Source organism: Bombus fervidus, chromosome 6, assembly GCF_041682495.2.
Source record: "Bombus fervidus isolate BK054 chromosome 6, iyBomFerv1, whole genome shotgun sequence".
Lineage (NCBI taxonomy): Eukaryota > Metazoa > Arthropoda > Insecta > Hymenoptera > Apidae > Bombus > Bombus fervidus.
The window spans coordinates 18,474,611-18,495,258 of record NC_091522.1 but is presented as its reverse complement, the minus strand read 5'-3'; the positions used below and the strand labels follow the sequence as shown (position 1 = coordinate 18,495,258).

At 41.1% G+C, this 20,648-nt stretch overlaps 1 protein-coding gene across 1 annotated transcript in view; it reads right to left on the bottom strand.

Moving 5' to 3' along the window:
* Positions 1-20,407, bottom strand: part of LOC139988172 (neuroligin-1) — a 50,499-nt gene extending 30,092 nt beyond the window's left edge. Inside the window, exons 1-2 of the mRNA XM_072005275.1 lie at positions 19,637-20,407; positions 13,895-15,688 (exon numbers count right to left, since the gene is read on the bottom strand). Coding sequence (XP_071861376.1) covers positions 13,895-14,705 — 811 coding nt within the window. The 5' untranslated portion in view covers positions 14,706-15,688; positions 19,637-20,407. The remainder of the gene's footprint in view (positions 1-13,894; positions 15,689-19,636) is intronic.
* Positions 20,408-20,648: the final 241 nt, after the last annotated feature.

Genomic DNA, 20,648 nt, shown 5'->3' with positions numbered 1-20,648 from the left:
TATTACACATAGTAATTGCGTTCTCTGCAATTAACGGCGCTATTATCGTCGAATCGAGTAAACGAAAAAAAAAAAAAAAAGGAAAGAAAGAGAGAGAGAATACAATTACAATGGAAATTCGTATCGTTAAAAAAAATGTAATCTAATACGAAGATTCGATCGAGTTGAAAAATTGATAGAATCTTGTGCATTCTTACATTTCGAACGATTCAACGTGTAAATCACACGATCGTCGTTACTACGATTTTGATACGATTACATTCTAAATTTTCGCAGTCCTGACTACGGATCGGGTCATTCTTATCGCGTTTTCCCCGCTCATTTGTCTCGGTCTCGCTAATGCAGGCATTCAACGTCACAACGACGACTTCCTTAATTTACCAAATTTCAGACATCCCCACTTTTTCCCACGTCACGTTAAACGCGTAAACCCTACCGCTCAGCTTTCAGCAGCGGTCCGCTTTAACGCTCGCGTCTCCCCGTGGTTAATCCCTCGTAGTAAAAAGAACGTTATGTTTCGAGAACGGCCTGCACAAAGCGTTATCACTTTTAATTACTCGTTTTCAGCCAGCTCGCCGCGATAACTCGGCCCTTTAACCAGACGCCCGGTCCGCAAAATGCGCTGTCCATTCCTCGCGACCAGCTGAAACGCTTTAAAACATCCGGCTGCCGACGGGTGGTCCTTCGACGTTAAAACGAGACGACACAGCTCGGCGCGGCGCGTCGTTGCACATCGCGACGAAATAACATCAACGAACGATCCTAACAAACACTCGAACAAAACGTTTCTGTAATTCACTTTGTTCCCTGTTTTTCGCTGTACGATCGAATTCGTGGTGAAATTGACCTGGCTTTTATAAAGTCGACCATTTACGTGCAAATCTAGTCATGGAAAATGTACTTTCGTCATTTTCAAGGGTATTACCTGTAAGAGTATTACCACTTTGCTACAAATTTTGTTGTGTAACGAAAATCTTATATGTATAAGGAAGCTTATATATACACGCATATATTTCGGTAGAATTAGTTCGATAGAAAAAGGTTATCAAGATCCGTGGACTATCTTTATTGCTCGTTCCATGAAAAATTTGTTCTTTCATGCGAAATCGATATTCATCCGAGAAAATTCGCTGCCACGAGTCTACGGTAGAATTTTTTAATTAAATTTGTCGGCCTTCGTCGATCTCAAATGCCGTTATTAAACGAATAACGAGTGCTGTTTCGTTATTCAACTTTTCTACCAATTAACCCATTCCGCTACAAAATGAGGCTTTGTAAATCGTAATTTTAATTATCAAGTATATCGAGTTTTATTTCTTTCGATCTTTTATTTTTCAAAGTATCTTCGTCTCCCATTAGTTTTATTGCAACTGAATCTTTTCAGTTATTACAATGTACGATGTTCGTTTCATTTTAAAGTTTGAATTAACTCTTTATATACGTACGAATTACATTCTGTATGATCTTTCCTATCGTTACCTTTGACAGATGTGCAACATGTTAAGAAAAATGAGCTCGATAGTCGAGAGGCTTGTAACACTCACCGAGAAGGGTAACGTATATCTAATCAACATGGGTCCGTTACGAATATAACGAACGTAAGTTTTGCACGACGATAAATGATGTTGAACGAACCTGAAAGGACATTATATTATAATTCTTATATCGTGATACAAGAGTATATGATATATTTTAAAAATAGGAATTATTAAAAGGCGATACACGTTGGTTAACTAGTTTCCATAGTCTTATTTAGCGCACAAAAGACGAATCGCTCCTTTTGATCGCAAACAGCTTCGCTTTGAGTTTCCCAAGCACTCAATTGCGCCAATTATATTTTCCAACAACAAATATTCGTATTCGTCGGACGCGCAACGTCGCTCTGCGAAGGCATAATAATCCAGACAGCGTGAAAATTTAATCCTCCAGTGGCCAAAACTTTACCAGTAACTTCGAAACTGAAACTAGCGTGCGTTTCTTCGTGCTAAATGACACCCGAAGGATCAGGGATACTAAGCCAAATTCGATCTTCGCAATAGTTGTAACGGCTGTTGCCTTTTGCGGTACTTGGAATTCATCGTTACGAAACATCGATGGAAACGGTACCTGTAGTTAATTTGTTACGAGGTTCGTTCGTCGATTATCACCGAGTGCGAGGAACGTAGTTTGGAAATTCAAGACAACGATAGACAAAACGGAAAGAAATTCTTACGTTTCGGTACACGATTATAGCGTAAAAAAAATAAGTTATGTCTATACTTTTCCATAATTTAATTATATTCTCAAAGTATACGATCGTATACTTCGTATAATTATAACGATATAGTTGCTAAAAAAGCATCGGCGCTTTATTTATTATCAGTGTTTGGGAAAAGTCTTAATAACTGTTGGATATCGATATTCGATTTTTAGTTTAACGTGAGACGTAATACTTCTGACGCGTGAAAGATACGATTGCAGAAAATATATATAGAAAACGTGCGATCGTACTTTCGTTGGGAAGCGTTAAACTGAATTTGGCTAGGAAACTTTCGAGTAGGTTAGCTTGACGAAAATACTCGCAAAAGTGTATTAAACGTATACGTGTATCTAACAGTGTGTTATTATAGACGTTTCAAGAATTCAGCCACTTTGCCAAGACTTGCTTTTTCGACGAAGAAACGCGAACCGTAACAATCTCGATCCGAAACATCTTCCACCGATGGTCCGATTATTTGTTAATATTAACACTTTTATCCGATCAATTTACGCCACATCTCTGCTATTTCCTCGTTCTCGTCCTCGTATTTCCGACAACTCTTACCGAGAGGAACGGGGTGTACTTAAACGACGAGAATACGATGGCGGCACAAGAATGGAGAGGTTACAGATAGCTGTATCAAGTATGATGTATTACACGTATAAAGATACTCGTGATAGACCGTTATAGTTTCGGTGCATCGTTTTAAAGTGGCCATTCGAGCAAACGGGTCGGAATTTACGAATTTACATGGCCGTTACACGATGCAACCAACGGAAAATAGGGCTATAAAAATATTCAGTGCATAGCGGACGATGCAACTACCTCTATCGATATTATTCTTTTTTCACGATCCAGATTCGCCACGATGGACGCTGCAAAAAGATACCGTATCATTTTCGACATCTTTCTAATTTGGTATATTATGCGATTCGAACGAAAATATACTTTTGTCGTGTTTTATTCGCTCGTTTCGCTTTAAGAAGCTAAACTTTGCAAACATCCGATATCTTTTTAACTAGCCTGATATTCGATTGCGAATTTTCAATATCCATGATCGCTAGGAAAATACGAAAAGGGCGATAAATTAACGACGCTTCAATACCGTCACTTGGATTTACGCGTCGAAATTCTCTTTGCCTAATTCCGTGAAACACGGTCCGTGAGCCCAATCCACGAGGATGATTTAATTAGGACGTTCAATTAGAACGCATCAGCGGCTGCCCTTCGAGATTACCAAGCCACTCAAAGCCCACCAACCCTTCCTTACTTCCGTCTCGCTTTTCCGTTTCACAGAACGCGAACAATCGTGTGTTTCGTAAACGATGAAAGATTTCGCTGAACCGCCACTAGAATTCCACTCTTATCCTCTAACAAAATTTTAGAAACACAAGCTACTTTCTCCTAACGTAGACAACCAACGATAACGTTTAATAAATATCATTATTTTGCGATGGTTGCAATTTTGGAATATTAACACTATATATTGTAGTACTACGCAATCGTTTCATAAATAAGAAAGTAAAAATTCGCGCTTTAAAGAAACAGTGAGTAATACGTTTTGTAAAAAGCTGATTAGCTAACGCTTTTTCCACATATTCCGATATTCTGCTAACAAAATGACGACACAGTCATTTTTAATTTTTCGTCGAACCACTGCGTGGCGACATCGATCAGATAAAAATTATATTACTGATTTTAAATCTGTTGGAATTATCACGATTGGAGATCAAGAACAAACGATGTAATAATACGACTGATAATTATGGGACGGGAGAATGGAACGATAAGTATGTTATCCGATGACATGAAAAACTGCTTAGAAGAAACGGAAGAAACTAACAAAGTCTTGTCCGATCGTATTTCCCAACTATATCGAACGATACACCGATGTAGCTTTTTATATATATATATATGAACGTGTATATGTGTGTATATCGTATACGTATCCGCAATCGCGCCGAAAACCGAAGCGCAACGTATCGCGTGTGACGGTGATTTTCGTGAAATATTGAATATCTGATTCGCTAAAGCGGTTGTAACTGGTACACGGAAAATTACATAATCCCCGACATTAGCGATAATGTGTTCGACCGTGTCGATTAACGCCCTTGCACGCGTGCTTTTCAACTCGTTACTGCGGTTTCTGCGAATCGTTATCTAATTGGCGAATACTTGAACTACTTTCGCTCATAGAAGTTTCTCAATCTCGAAGATTTTTTTTCTTTTTTTTTTTTTTTTTATGTGTGATTTATATGTCACCCAGTGCGTTGTTGAGACAATTTGTTTCAAACATTAATATATCGTAGTTGACCGATTATCGTTCGTATAGAGAATAATCCAGAAAATAATGAAATTTTCTTCATTTTTCTTTATAGTCTTTTAAATATTTATCGTCGTTCATATACTAAAATATCCTCTAGGCGTAAACGTTTATAAAAATGTGTGAGGAATTCAAAATTTTCGATTTCAATAATTATAATTCTATGGCTGAAAGTAAAACGAAAATCAGGAATTACAAAATTGCGTTGGAAATTTCATTCTCGCGAGAATCAAATTTGAAAACGAGTTTCCGAGAGAATTGAGTTTGAAAATTTGTCGAGTATACTGTATCGGGTTAATTCTTAAGTAAACGCATTTAAATCCAGCTTGCTCGAGAACGAGACTTCGAGCGGAAAAATTTGATTCTGCGTTTTCCGCTTATTTTCACACGTAGAATAAATCTGCTGCCAATTGTCCGCTCCTATCTGACCAAGAATTTGTTACATACGCGACAAGTTTTCAAGCTTGATTTCCACCGACACAGAGCTTCCGCTGTGATTTTGTTACTCTTGATTTTCGTTTTATTTTGAGCCATAGAATCTCTCCTCTTCGCTTGTACCTTGAATTTACACCCACGGCGTGTATATTTAAATATATAATATGCCTGAATGTGCGAAATAAACTTGTGCTTTGGAGCTAAGTGTTGTCGGTTTCAGTTTTTTCAGCAGAAAAAGAAACGATAATAATAATCGACAGGTAGGTACGAGCTTGGTTATGCCCGGCTTGAAAATTTTTCCACGTATGTTCTCTCGCACGGTAGAAAAGATTACGTAACGCAAATTGTTCCCTCGGAGCCGCGGCAAACGCACACAGCATCGCCTTTAAAAGACGGTACGATAGGAAACTCGGTCGATTCAGGTTCAAGATCTTTTAAAAATTAATTAGTCCCAGCCACGCGAGTATCGTTTTTCGGTCAAACTTGTAAACTTTACAAATTCTCAGAAATTCGACTGAAAAATCGTTCATCCGTAAGAAATACAAATCGATCGCCACCACCGATTCAATAATCGATTCCAATATCATCAAATAGCCATCGGAAATACATTATATTAGTGGATATTGAAACGATTCAAATTCATACACGGTATCTGTTAACTCTTTCTCAAATATTTTATTCTACAGAGACACCACGTTGGACTAAATATTTTCACGGATCTCCATTAGCACTAATTTCTTTAGCAATTTTTTAATCTACGCGTATTAATGTTTGCCGTGCAAAACACAAAGAAATCGAAGCGACCAAAGTGAAATTCTCGTTGGCAAGGCTTATAATACGATTGCGAAGAAAAGCTATTTACAAGTCAAAATTGTAGAACATTAGGGCCGCATTTGCCAAGAGTAATTTAGAAATATCTTGCAAAGGTATTCGTTGCTGAAATTTCGACCTGAAGAAATACCTCGCGTTCGAGTATCGTTCCACGTTCAAAGGGATAGCGAAGGAACGTAAACGGGAGGTGGCGATATCGAGGAACCTGTTAATTGGAAGTTAATCGATTAATATTCATCCTGAACAGACCGAGGGAAGCTGATCTTACCGAACTAAAGGGAGCTAAATTATTCCACCGATCTGACGATTCACTTTGACAGTCAAACCGATACAATTAAATATTCGCACGAAACACGGTTATCCAACATTTATAATAAAAAAATTCCTACATTGTCTATATTCCAGAAGTAATTAAATTTTCATTATATTCAACCAAGTACACGTTGCTTAACCAATGCGATTCTTCTTTAAAAAAAAAAAAAAATTGTCGGTGACGAGTAACCTTCGAATAACGTTCAGTACGAAATTCGTGTCGCGAGCGAAGAGATATCGGGAGTTTTCTATCGAAGAATAACCCGATTCGCGAATTGAAAGCAAAAAATAAATTACATTAATATTTATCTAAATTCTTATTCGAATATTATCGAATTACGCTGGACAACCAACGAACATCGATAAACGAGCATCTGTTTCCGATAAAAGAAGCGCCAGGCGTTTAAGCTACGTTCAGAACCGAAACCTCGATCGCTTCTCGTGATTACAACGTAATTACAATATAGCGAAGGAAAAAAGCAGCGGATTCCGGGTGTGGTCCCCGATGAGCGCGTCCCGGGCAACCACGTTAATTGTCGTCATTAAATCGCTCCCGTAAACTCATTTACAAGAGCGTTACGCTTCGGTCGGGCAAGAAAAAGGATTTCCTGGGCGTTAAGTCAAATACGTTTCGCCCGGGGAATCTCATTTAAATACCCCGTCTGGCTCGCTCGAATGTTGGCAAAAGGAGAGAAGGAAACTACGCTGGTGGAGGAAGCGTAGTCCGGAATCCTACCCTCGCCATCCCTCGTCCCCTCACTCTGCTCACTCTCGCTCACTCATTCTCTCTCTCTCTCTGTCTCTCTTATTTTGCTCGTTTCTGTATGGCTGACTGGTTTTCCCGCGGCCATATCGTGAAGCTAAGCTAAGCTTCTTACGTGCAGACGACCCGAAGCTTGCAACAACGGCGGCCGTTTCGAAACGCGACGTGCACCCATGCGCACCTAAGACGACGAGGCTGGAATATCACGTGGAAAAAAGTTTCGCTTCGCTCCGCGAAGCAGAATCTCCTTGGATAAAGCGTACTCTACGCTTATCTACTTTGCGTAAGCGAATTCCGACCGGCAGAGATTCTTGTTTATGCCGATGACGCGGGCATCCTTGGGGTGGTTAAGCTCGTTCGTCCGGGGAGACAATCCTGTCGATCGTGAAAATTTGCGGCTGTTTGACGCTCGTTTTATAAGCTATTCTTTATCAAGCAATTCGAATGATCTCCTGGTTTTTGTTATTCTATTCTATCCGTGTTTAGAATTTGTCGATACGCTTTTGTCCAGAAATTTCGTTGCGTTCTTCTATTTTCGTTGCGACAACGCTTTCGCTGGCTATTGGACGGTTCTTAACGTTCTATCGAATTAATTTGCGTATCTCGGTAAGCTTTGGTACGCACCTAAAGCATAAAGCATAAACAAATTGTATCGCGATTCGATGTTAGCAGGAATTATTTCGAGAGTTTGCGTACTAATTTTAGTAGCCGTTCTGTAAATATTGGTCATGCTTTTAATCCCGTTATTAATTATGAGAATCGTATAATTAGCGAAATTTCTTTGATTCGTTAAGATTATTTTCCTTCGCTGTTCCGTGATGCTTTTGGTTTTCAAGCGAATTAATCGAGCATCGACTAGTCGGATTCGAGACTTTATCCAACAAGAAAATGTTGCTTTCTCTCCTTTCATTTAATTTATTTGATGCTTTTAAACGTTAAAATCTCTGTCGATAAATATGTTTTGCAGAAAATCTGCCCGTCTGATAGAGAAACGAAAGAGCAACGACAGAGAGCAAAGAAAGAGAGAAACACGCCATCGTTATCCTTAATTGCAGTGTGTTATATGTAACGGAAAATCGTTGTACGCGTCCGTGTTTCGCGAATGTTTTTCTTTGATACAACGTTTAATGTCCCTTTAGTCTCGTACGATGTTTTCGAGTTTCGCTTAATGCACCGATTGCTTCTTCGCCCGACAAAATCTCTAAAAATACCGTTAATCATAGATGCTATGTAATATTGGAAATATAAGATACCTTATACATAATGCCTTGGCTTGGGTATCGATAATTTAGAAAGCGTAGTTTCCATCGATGGTTCTTAAAACGAAAGTCGAGCTGTACTCTTAATTTGTTCCGATAGAAATCTCCACTTTTAACATGAATTAACTTTCGAACGAAATATATCGAATAGTTTACAAATTCAATCGAAACGTTAAATAATATAAAATTATCGAATACGTTGGAATTATTAATCCCAGCATGGAAAATACAAAAACAGCAAAGTTATATATTTTGTCATCGCATTCAAAATCCATATGTTGTAAAACGTTAAATCATCCGGATCGCTGCAAATGACACGGTGAATTTAACCACTCGCGCGTTATACAAATAAATTTTCCCTATCAAGCTTCATCGCCTTGATTCTTACTTCGATGATCACCGGTAATATGTTATTTCGATTTTCAAAAAGCCATGAAATACGCATTATTTTCGTTCTCGCGTCCTTGCTTCTTTTTACCGTTCAGGAAGAATCGAATATTGGATCGTGGCCAATTTCATTTCGCGCCAACGATCTGCTGTTTCGATTTTCGAATACTAATAAAATACAGATTTATATGCATGTCCCCGTTTTCGACAGGATTGAAACTAAATCACGGAGAAGTTTGTCGCGCGAGGAAAATGCGTTGAAACCTCGCGTACCGTGTTACTCGCACGATCATGCTGAATAAATTACGAATATGGCATGTGCCATGAAAACAACCATTCTTGTATTATTCCTACGCGTGAATTAGAGTCGTTGGAATTATCGTAAAAATACCGTAAAAAAATTTATTTCGACTCGACTCTTGGCATTTGCGACGAGACCGCAAGTAGTATAGTACTGCGATGATCAGGCACGACGTCCGCTTTTTTCCTTTTTCTATTTCATTCTAAGATCGCTAGTGCTCGCCTAACCAAAGTCTAATTTTACGTTGATCAGAAATGAGCTTAGATCTGGGTTACCTAAAAGAAGAAGCTCTCGATCATTCGCACTTTATTAGATATTAAATGGCGTTCAGAAGATGACTGTACTTTTGGGTCCGTTAAAAATATCGGAAACGTATTTCGTCGTTCCTTCGTTCGAAAGTCTCTTTGCTCGATAATATGGTTTTACGTAACTAAAATAAACACGCTGTTCACTGCATCGAAGACAAAGTAGAGATTGATCTTCGTACCATTGAATTCATCCTTTATATCATGTACCGTATACACGAATAAAATACGATGCCGGTAGCAAGTCTTATTCAATGGTGAACCGTACACATTGTACGCTGACCAGCAAGATTAATAGATCTCCTAGAGAGCATGAAAATTTCAGAAACGAGATCAATCTTACGAGCTTGCCACGCTTATCCGCCTATCTTCCGTATTTACGAAACGAACCTAATCACACACCCACGCGCTTTTGTCTTCGTTAACACCGCACCAGCTATTAATATCAGACACGACGTTAACTCGAAGCGAGTTGCTCCCGTCTATCGTGCCCAACAACTTTCTCCTCTCCGACGATGATAAAAATACTCCTGTTTATAATACGTTACAATTATATTTCTCTCTTGGAAAAAAATCGAAACAATAGTTGAAAAATTATGCAACGCTGTATTATTCGGTGTGTGGTATTCGAATACACGTAGGAACGATCGGGATTTTGCGAGAAAGAAACGAACGGAGAAACTTTTGAAATAATAATAATTATTATCATTATTATAATAAAGGATATTTCAACGCAGGCCCGATCTTCTTAAACGGCAATCGAACACCGTCTTTTGTTTTTTCGTTGGCCGCAGAGCCACGCGAGATAGAAAATTATTTTCCCGATAGCAGATATTGCTTCGATTTGAGTCCTTAAATCGACATGGATCAAAATGTAGAAATATTTGCTCGCTTTGCATGGCAAAGTGTAAGTTTGAGAGACACGTAACGCGACAATAAGCGAAAGGTTCGGAATAATCGTACATACGTTTCGTGTAATACGAATGTAATATAAGGTTTGTGGCAAAAATAACGAAAATTTCTAAGAGTAGAAGAAATATCGGTACATATATAGGAAACTTTTACCATCTAGAAGTACAGCCTTCGCCAACATTATGTCAAAGTTTCGTGTCAGTTGGATCGTTAGAAGCCGAGTTATAATACTCAACGTCAAAGCATCGTTTGTTCGTGGGTCGTGAGCCGGACAGTTGGGTTTTGTTGCACGATAATGCATCGGTTCATTATGCGGCGGTTGTAACTGCTTTTTTGCACAAAAACAAGTTACAACGTTGCGCCGTAGTCGCCAAATTTAACACCGTGCTATTACTCTTTGTTTCCACGGTTCAAATTAAGGATGGAAGAAAAGCGTTATGTCACGACGCTTCAATATGCAAAAGGCAATGACAAGAACGGTGGTTTGATGCGTTCTTGTTAGCCGTGGAAATGCTTGTATCGTCGCAGAAGGAATATCTTTTGAACGAAATAAGATATTCCCTGCAGTAAAATACTTTGTAACGTAGAAATTCGAAGATCGAAAACGACTTGAAAACGAAAATATGGCTTATCGTTAGTCAACTATCGACTATCACGATCATCGGCACGAGTAACGTATCTGTTAAAAATAAATACGCTTTCTTCCTTTCTTCGAATAAATTACACTTTATACGTCCGTATTCGCCTTTTAACGCGAATTTTTTATTACATTTTTCCATGCTATCGTCGGGTAAATAAATGTTGTCGATAATTGGGATAAAAAACAAAATTATTTTACTCGTCTCACAAATATTCGCAAAAATAAGCGAATGTTCGTTAAGGCATGGTTAAAACTAACATTACATTAACATGGTAATCGATTCGATCAAAGACAAAGTCGAAACAATTTCATACGTATAAGAGGGAAATGCCTATCTCGAGGATGGAAGCAGCTATCCTTAAGACGCTTGAAGACCAGCTTGGAAGCTAACGATGGATGCGGTAGTCTAGAGTCTAGATTTTCGCGTCGTCTCGTCGCTGGGCTCGCAATCGGAAAAGCGTCACGACGCGAGAGACCGATCGATGACGTTCTTTTGTGTAGACGCTCCTCTCCTTTCTTCCGCTTTCTTTCGCTTTCTTTCCTCCGCCCTCTGCCGCTCTTTTTTCAGCATACGACTTCGGTTTATCCGCTTCTTCCCGAAATCCGAGCGAGTCAAAACGAAAAGAAGGAAGAAACGAGGATGAAACGAGAGAAGAGAGAGACCTTGTTACCAAACGCACTCCCGATATTCGACGATCCACTCGTTTTTTGTTTAGCGCGCAGAACGTTTTATCTACACACGTGTCCGTTACCTTCGATCAAATCACCGTCTTCTTCTTCCCCTATTACCGATAAATAAAGATAAATACAACAAAAAAAAAAAATATAAACTTTTCAGTCGATAATGCATAGATATTTGAAAAATGCTTTTGTACCTATCCAATGACAGGTGATCCGTTGTGTAATAACGTGCAAAAACTTCCTGTCGATCGATATCACCAACTCGCAAATATTTTTATCTACGTTTCCGACACTGTGAAATCCGATAACGCAATAAAATTTTAGTTACGCGAACAGTAATTTCGAATCTATGTAACTACGTTAAATTACAGGAAAGTTGCTACAACGAAGTGAACGATACCTTAGCTGTATAATTAAGGAAACAAAACGTTGAAAAGATATAAAACCGAATTTTCATTCTACCTTCGTTGCACAGAAATTATTCTTTACGCGTTAACAAGAATTAACTGAGACGAGGGACGAGTAATTAAGAGTACGTGATCGTGTAGTCATATATGCTACGTAATATAGCAGCTATGATATTAATCTACCATCATAAAAGAGTTATTAGTCACTTGCGAACACTGGCTTCTGCGCAAGTTTAATCCTTGCCTATCTATTACACCGTTATAGAATGTAACAATAAAGGTGATCTCATATGGATCACGACCGTTATAGCGTTAGCGCATCGCTATAAATTGGCCAATACCTATAGCGTAAAATACTGCGGAGTGAAATATAGCGTGAAGCGATAAGTCGATTGAAAACTTGGTGCAATTGGCGACAGAATTATTAACTAAACACAAAATTCGTACGCAAAAAACGTTTACAATACTTAGGAATAGCGTACTATACGGTATTATTACGGATTATTTTTTTCTTTGCTATTTCTTGCATCAACAACGTCGTATATCTCGAAGCTGGAAAATATTTGTAATCGTTGTTTGTATCAAGGTGTTATTATTTGTTTGCCGTCTATCGAAGCGTCCTCGGATTAACACGAACGATCAAAGCAACAAATTCCCTGTAACGTATCCTCCTACTTCGATAGGACAGAAAATACGCTTTTACGAGAAGTATCGTCGAACGAAGCAGAAACGAGGAGAAATTTTCACGTTACTACGATAGATTGTCCGATAAATCGAGAAAGCACGTACAACTCCTCTTTCGTTTTAGATATTATAGCCGGGCATAGAGAAATCGTAGGAAAGAACGGAGTCATCGATTTACAAGTGACGCGATGATCCGTTGCCGAAAAGCACTGCATCCTGGTTCGGTGGACCGCGGTGCACTTTTCGTCGACTATGCACAAAGATTCGGTGACTCGTACACGTCCGACCGATCGAAAAATTTGCTTACTCGCACCCGTATTATTATTATTATTATCATCGATATACCGAAAAGAACGTGATCCGATTAACTATGATCCGTTGTTCAGAATAATCACGTCCCATCGTGCAAACTCGACCGTACTAGCCGAATCACGATAGATACGATAGGAAGAAACGAAATTCGCTTTACGATTTGTTGATCGAAAATCCCAAGTAGAAGTATTTCTATCGGATGATGTCACGTCACGATGTGACGATCTTTCGAAAACTATTTGCAACTCCTTGGAGATTTCGAATCAGAATTTTGCTTAATCCGATTTTCGTAAATTTCTTCGTGAAAAATGTCACGATTGATCGTAAGTTTCGAGAGAAATTTCAAAATAGATATTTGTAAGACCATCGTCTTCCGTTTCTTTTCAATTCCTACGTTGATCGGCGTATACGATAAAATTGAACGCCAACTACGAAATTGCAAATTCGGGTATTTGTCATTTGTTTGCATTGAAATTATTTTCCGGATTCAACAAGAAAATACGAATGAAACTATGTCTTATCACGTTCGATGTTACGTAACCATGTTACGAACTCACGATTACAGTCATTAAACGATAAATGACCATCCAGAAACGTGAGCGATAAAACTAGACGTGACCATAACCGCACATTTGTAAGGACGAATGTATTAGCTATAAAATTTCACTTGACGTTTCGCGTGCAAACAGCCACTTTGGCTATCGTGTAAAATTATTTAAATTAAATTATTGTCGTGGTTTGTTCAACGTTCAAGTTTAGAGCTGATAACGAAATGAATTCTCTTATTTAAAGCGAGATTTCAACCCTTAAAATTACGATGTTAATCGGACAAGGGTCATTCGCACAACGATTACTTCCGTGATACTTTGCAGACTGCTAAATTATACCATTAAGTAGAGAGAGAGAGCAGAGGAAAAGGAGGAAGAGGAAGAGAAAGAAACTCGTTGAAAATGCCTATTTTTTGCTTATCGTCCGTTGGCGGATCGCGAATCGCTTTGCACCTAATCACGATCTTTCTTTTTCAATTAATCAATTCGATATGAATTCCGAGAAAAACTGAGCGGCGCGAGAAACGTAAGAAACGGGTAACGAGTTGCACTCACCGTGAGGAGATTTGGGCACATAGAGGTTTAAGTATAGGCAGTCTTCGCTCTGATTGGCCAGCAACGGTGCTAGCCTCTCGAGGTAAGCCCGTTTGGACCGCGGCAGACTCGGGTCCGGTTCCGGTGGCTTCTGAGGACACGCGGGTGGCATGGTATCCGCCAGCTTGATTCCACGCCACGGTGTCGGCGTAACCGGTGGCATGTATCGCAACGCTCCAATCGGCGGTGTGGCGTATGGCACGCCGTAATAAGTCTCGACAGACGTGGATGATCTGTCCTCGACACCGCGCAACGTACCGTACCTGGTCCTGACCGTTCTCGTGCTGTATTTCTGGCTACCAGCAAGTGCCTCCGCTCCACCAGAGCACCAATGTCCGCACAACAGTCCGAGGAACACGACGATCGTTGCCAAACACTTTTTCGATCTGTCTGCTCTGTTCTCGTAACGAGTCTGTACAAATCCTTCCCTCCACTCGCCTCCTTTCCCGACGATACCGTTTTTCCTCGAGTCGCCATCGTCGTTGCAAAAATGCCACGATCCCGGCTCGTTGCCGAAAATTTGATCAACCGATGAACGAATTGCGAGCTCGGTAGACGGCCGACGCTTCTCGGCAACAGCTTTCGGCCAAAGGCACCGCTGGTACACCGGAGCACAGTGGAAGACAGTGTCGACACACTCGTCGTAAACATCGTGGAAGATAAACGACAGGCCGAGACTATTGTCCAAGGGAGGCAGCTTTTCGATAGGATCGAGAGGCGAGAGGTATTTCCTCTTCCTCTTCCTCGGAGACGAGGAGGAGGACGTCCGCATCGCGTCACGCCGCCGCGGACTGGCCCCTCCGGGCCCCGCATCTGTGGGGCCCTCCTGCCAGGGGACGTCCCTCTTCTTCTTCTTCTTCTTCTTCTTCCCTTCCTTCTCGCTCTATATCTTTATTTACCTTGTTCTTCTCTTCTCCGTCTCTCGTATCTTTCCTCCCCTCTGTGTCTTCTATCGGCCTATCCTCTCTACGACTTTCTTGCTTCTTCGGACTTTCGTTTATCACTGTTCCCGATCTAGCGACTTCTTCTTTCGCGTCGAGAAAGCTCCCTTTCGCGTCTTCCTTGCTGCTTCTGTCTTCTTTTTCCTTCGATCTCCAAGATTTCTCCTCCCTGCTATATCTGCTCTCAGTCTTTCCACCTTCTTTATCCACACCCAACTCCCAGTGTAACCCACTATTCACCCTCTGTTGTTTCGTCTCGATTGTCCAACGATTCGTCGTCAACTCGAAAAAGATCGGTGCTAGCGCGCTTATCGGCTGCAAGACTCTCAATTCCATCCTCGAGGACGTGCGTGGCCGGCAACGAACTTCCGCGATGCCCGGAAGTCGTCGGTTCTCGATATTATCAGGCTCGTCGTCGTCGTCGTCGTCGTCGTCGTCGTCGTCGTCGTCGTTCGTGCAATGAGCGACGAGCTCGAGTCGACGTCGTTGAATGATTTTGAGGAAAGCATCGGCGGCTAGGGTACGACTATACCTATGGCCACCCCTGGAACACGATCAGCTTCCGGAGATCTAGCGTCGACTATTACCGACTGTTCCTTGTATAACTTCAACGAGGAAAAGCTTCGAAGACTTTATGGCGACACGGAGCAGGATATCGGGGACGATTTGGCAGTTCTCAGAGTATATACACTTGTCTCGACTTGTTTACTACGGTATATCGTAACTCTATTAATCAATTCCTTGATTTTATTCGTACGCTGCTAGTGGTTTCTTCGGTGGCTTCTTTTCACGTAGACGGTTGAACCGTGATTTTCTGTAACAGAAATAACAACAAGGATGGCTGTATTCTATAATTGTTTTAATCGAAAGATCATAACGTCGAATCGTAAGGGAACTCTCGAGACCAGAAGAATATCTTTATGTCTTACGATCGAACAAGTCAAATTTACTTAAAATTTACGGAACCAAGGAAGCAAGTATTTGTGGTTAATATGCTCGTACAAAGTTTCTTGTTTGTATTTTGTACGTTCATAGTAGAAGCGGTGCGAAATACGTGCACGCTATTTCCTAGAACAGACTGTATGAAATATATCAAATGCAAGATATTACACATACATTGTGTCCAATTACCACGAACGAAGAGATATCTTCCACCCGAATGTGCGACTTTATCAAAGCGCGGTCACAAATCACAACGTCAAGGTATTTCTTGAAAGAAATATTTTTCTTTCTAATAACTTTCATACGTTATAATTCGTGTGAAATCTGATAAATTTACAATATTATATACGTCAAAAACAAGAGAATCCGGTCAGAAGGGAAAAAGTGGATCCACTGAGATTATCAAATATACAAAATACAAAAATGTAACGATTCGTCGAAAGATTTCTATTTTTTGGAATCTTCGCTAAACGTTGTACCAACTTTAATACGACGACGAGTTTAAAGTACCTACATTAAGGAGAAATTGCAAAATCCACGACGGGAACGCAAAGACGCCTAAATAAATTAGTCTCGAACTGAAATTGCATGGCATATAAACGAAGTGCGACTTCGTCAGAAACTAATGGAATAATAACGTTACAATCTGGTACCGAAAACCAACAGGGTTGCTTTTGTTTCGCGTTTCTGTAGACGTTCAACGGGCTTTTTCAGTCTGCCGGGAATTACATCGGACAACTCAATTTGTAACACGGCCGGTTTCGAGTTGCCGCAAATGACACGAAAACCCAATAATACCGGTTCTGCGGCAATGCGAGAATTTCCAATTTCCAAGTTGTACGCCTGCTTTAAACACGATCCTTTGCTTCGTCCAGTGTAACTTGTGTCCGCCTCGTCTCCTCCCCCCCCCTCCCTCCTTCCTCTGCTCTCTTCTCTACCTCTCTGTCTAATAAGTAAGTTGACATCGACAAACTCGCTTCTCCATAGGGAATCGAAGCCAATTACAATACGTATGTATATACGTAAACATATTTCAAGCGATGTATTAAATTTGACGAAACTGCGGAACTTGATCTAGTAAGTGGATTACCAAGGGATTTAACGTCAAATATTTAATTGTTGATCGAATTCGGCGTTGGATTCGTTAACGAGTCAGCCATTCGTGAATCACACGAAAGTACGTACACGATCGCCGCTAAGTATTCGAATGTTTGTTTCCTTTTTGGATAGGATGCACCTTAGTTACGAAATTCGTATTTATTAAATGATACAGCCGTATTTAATAAAAGTGGAACGACTATTTTGTCACTGAAAAATGCTTTGTCTTCGAGTTGTTTAATATCCGAGCTATTGGTTTGAAAAATTCTTGAAACACGATTAAAATATTATCACGTTTGATCGAAACATTATTAAACAATGTCGATCATAAAATAGCGTAATGTCCGAAGAAATTTGCAAAGAAGATACGATTTTTAACTTGCTTCGTGTTACAAAAAATACCGAAAGGAAGATTCGGAAATCGTATCCCCGTTACTTTGTCATAGATTAAAAGTTTGAAACAGATTCTACGTACCTACTTGTATCTATCATAGATTATTCGTATTTTGCGTAAATCTTTGTGAAAAATATCGAGCGCTCGGAAAGGACAGGTAACTGCGAACTAGCCAGATCGAAGAATACATGCGAACATTTTTCGAAACTATCTGTTCGCCAGATTATATCGAGGCTTGTAATTTGGAATTTAAATGTCACGATACATCGAAATAAAGAAGGATCTACGTCAAAGTGAAATTTTAGAAGATTTTACAACGTACAGGTAGAGGCAGAAAGCAGGTGGCGTAGAATCAAGTAGCAAGATAAAACCAACTGCGACATATTTTCGTCTTCTGTCCGTTTGTCGTAGCGTACCAGTAGTGGTATACGTTCTTTTACACGTCGTAATGCCAGAGTTGGCGATAGTGGAAAAGCCACGGCTTAAACTAAGTGTAGCTTTTAAAAAATCGTATGAAAATTTCGAAGCAAATCTGGTAAAAGCCCCGTTAATACGTGTAATTATGGATCACGATACGTATTAGATTCCTTTTTTATAGTTGCATCGCTGAAGTAATTAACTAACGTACGAGTCAAATATACGTGTATGTGTCACTGTTCGTTCATCGAAGGTTTCACTTTTATTCGCTATCGCGATATCGCGATGTCAACGTGGAACGTTAAAATGTAAATGAAAGAATTAAAAGGCTTTAATTAAAAAAATAAGGAATTAAAGTTAAGAACGTTCGAACGAACGAAATGTATCGACTTAGGAGAACCACGAAAGAATCGTAAAATTTCGATAGCAAAGAAGGACGTATCGTTTGCACGAGAACGAGGAAAAACAATAAACCGTGTTCGTAAAGAGCGGACAAAGAGTTGGAACGAGCAGCAAGCAGAATGAAAATTACGGACGTCCACTGTCATAAAAATTTATACCGCTAATACTCGACGCTGTGTCTCCGAGGTACATAAAGTTTAAGAAGCATTTAAGTTACCGCCCTCGTCGAAAATTTATACACTACGATAAACGACGTTCCGTTTCCTGTGTACTTTATATTCTATCCAGCGAGACGAATGCGTTTATCTCAAACTCGTCGGACGTGCGAAATTCCACGGTCAAATCGAATTGCGTGTCAAGTACTCGTTGCTTCTATCGTTGCGACTCTAGACTATACTTTACAACTTGGAAAGAGGATCAAAGTATGGGCGGATTACTCGTCGAATTCGACGCGATTCCGTCCTTATCTTCGCTCCGCTGTCACCACTGACCGAGATATCGATAACCCGGTGCATTATCGAGACGGTGGAACACGGGAAACCGTGGAGAATTGTTCGCAGTTGAAATTAAATTCCTAGCTCGCGCTAATTGCAGGGGACAAGCGAGACGATTAATAATACGTCGGAGCCAGCCTCTGTCCGTTCGAACTGCCAGGCTAGCGCAATCGATTCTCGAGGAATTACAGAGAGACCCGGAATGATGGACCTGCAAACTTTCCGATCGAGATGTCGACGCCTTGTCTTTACGAACCGTAAGCCCCGACTCGATTCGATTCTATGTTTTACGAGTAATTACGATGCTTGCAAGTTGACAACAGTAGTTATTAGAGTTAGAAATTAGATTACGTATCGCGTGTAACCATCCGGTTGGAAATATTATACTTTTGCGGATAATTTCGAGGAAAAGGTTACAAGGAAAGCTAAAAATCAATTTAGATATCGTGTACGATCGGATGGAAAAATTGACCTTCGATGCTATATAAATAGTCGATTTAGAGAAGAAGGTGGTAAGGAAAGATCGAGAAGTTCGTTTATCAGCATCGTGGTAGTTTGCAAATTGTTTCGCAAACGAGTACGAGACAGAAGAGAAGAGAAGAGAAGAGACAGCGGAGAAGGAGGAAAGTCAGACCATCGTCGAAAATGCGGAAATCGTCGGCTGTTACTCGGCGTGCCAAAAAGGTAGAGAAGGAAACGTCGGCAAAGTTACGAGATCTTTTCAACCATGATTAAACCGTAAGCTAACTAAAAGTTCTCCATCCGCCGTGTATCTGCATACCTTGGAACTTAAACGGCTCGAAGTAGGAGAGGGGGAACGAAGTTAACAATTTACTAAGTAGTTCGCTATTAAACTATAAGCCCGAGCGAGCAGGTCGTTCGCAATCTGTATGATTAGACAAGGATAGAGAGCTGCGCTCGGATCCGTTCATTGGCATCGTAAAACGAGGAACAACCGAACGCTAATCTCGCCAGCTGTTACTCGGCCTTTCGTTACACCGTTATATCGACGTACCGTTTTCGAATTTCGTACAAAGCTCCACGGATATCTCTCGTCGGTATACAGTCAATGCAACGAGAGTCAGCTTTGTTCAGTCAACGAACTGCGACGCAAATCCGATAACACGACGGTAGTCGTCTTGCCACGAACTGGCCCAGTCCGATATATCGGACAATGGCAAGCAGCACACATGGCGGGCGATGAAGGATCGAAGGAACATGATCGGACGATCCGGTATCAAATCCACGTCTAGTTCACACCGCACTAGTGCAGGTCAATTTGGTTCGCTCGGCTCGCGAACAAACTCGTCCGCCACTCCACCACCTGCACCCTCTCTCACCACCACCACCCACGAGGTGTTTTCATCCCGTGATCGCTGCTCTCCAGCTGTCACTGCTATTTCCGACAGAAGATGTTGCTCACAACGTCGCGTCACGAATCGCGTCACCGACGATTACTTCGTACGCTGGTAAAATTTGCAGCGACATCGGGAAAGCAGGAAACAACGGGAGAGAACGGAGGAAAGAAAAAAGAATCGAAACTTGTCCTCGTGAACCGTTCGCGTGCGTATACACCGAGAACAACCGCGCTATGACCGAACAACCGACCGACCAAACCCGATTCGACGACCAATCCCATGTACGACCCGCACCCTCCGTGTGCGCGATCGGCAGTCTGTCCCGGGCTCTACTGATGGCCAACCGCGCGACCTCCATGGAGGTGGCGGTGCTGGTGCTGGTGCTGGTGCTGCTGCTGGCTGCTGCTGCTGCTGCTGGTGCTGCTGCTGCTGCTGCTGCTGCTGCTGCTGCTGCTGCCAGTCGGTGGTGGTGGAGGCGATGGTGGTGGTAGTGGTGGTGGTAACGGTGGAGGTGGAGGATGGTCCGGCACTTGAGGAAGCCGGGACATCCACGGCGCCGACGCCTGGTTTCGTACCGACCACCAGTCCGGTCGATAACGCCACGGCAACCCCCGGGTCGTTCCGGTTCTCCTCCTCTTTCCACTTTCCTCCCTCTTTCACCTTCTCTGC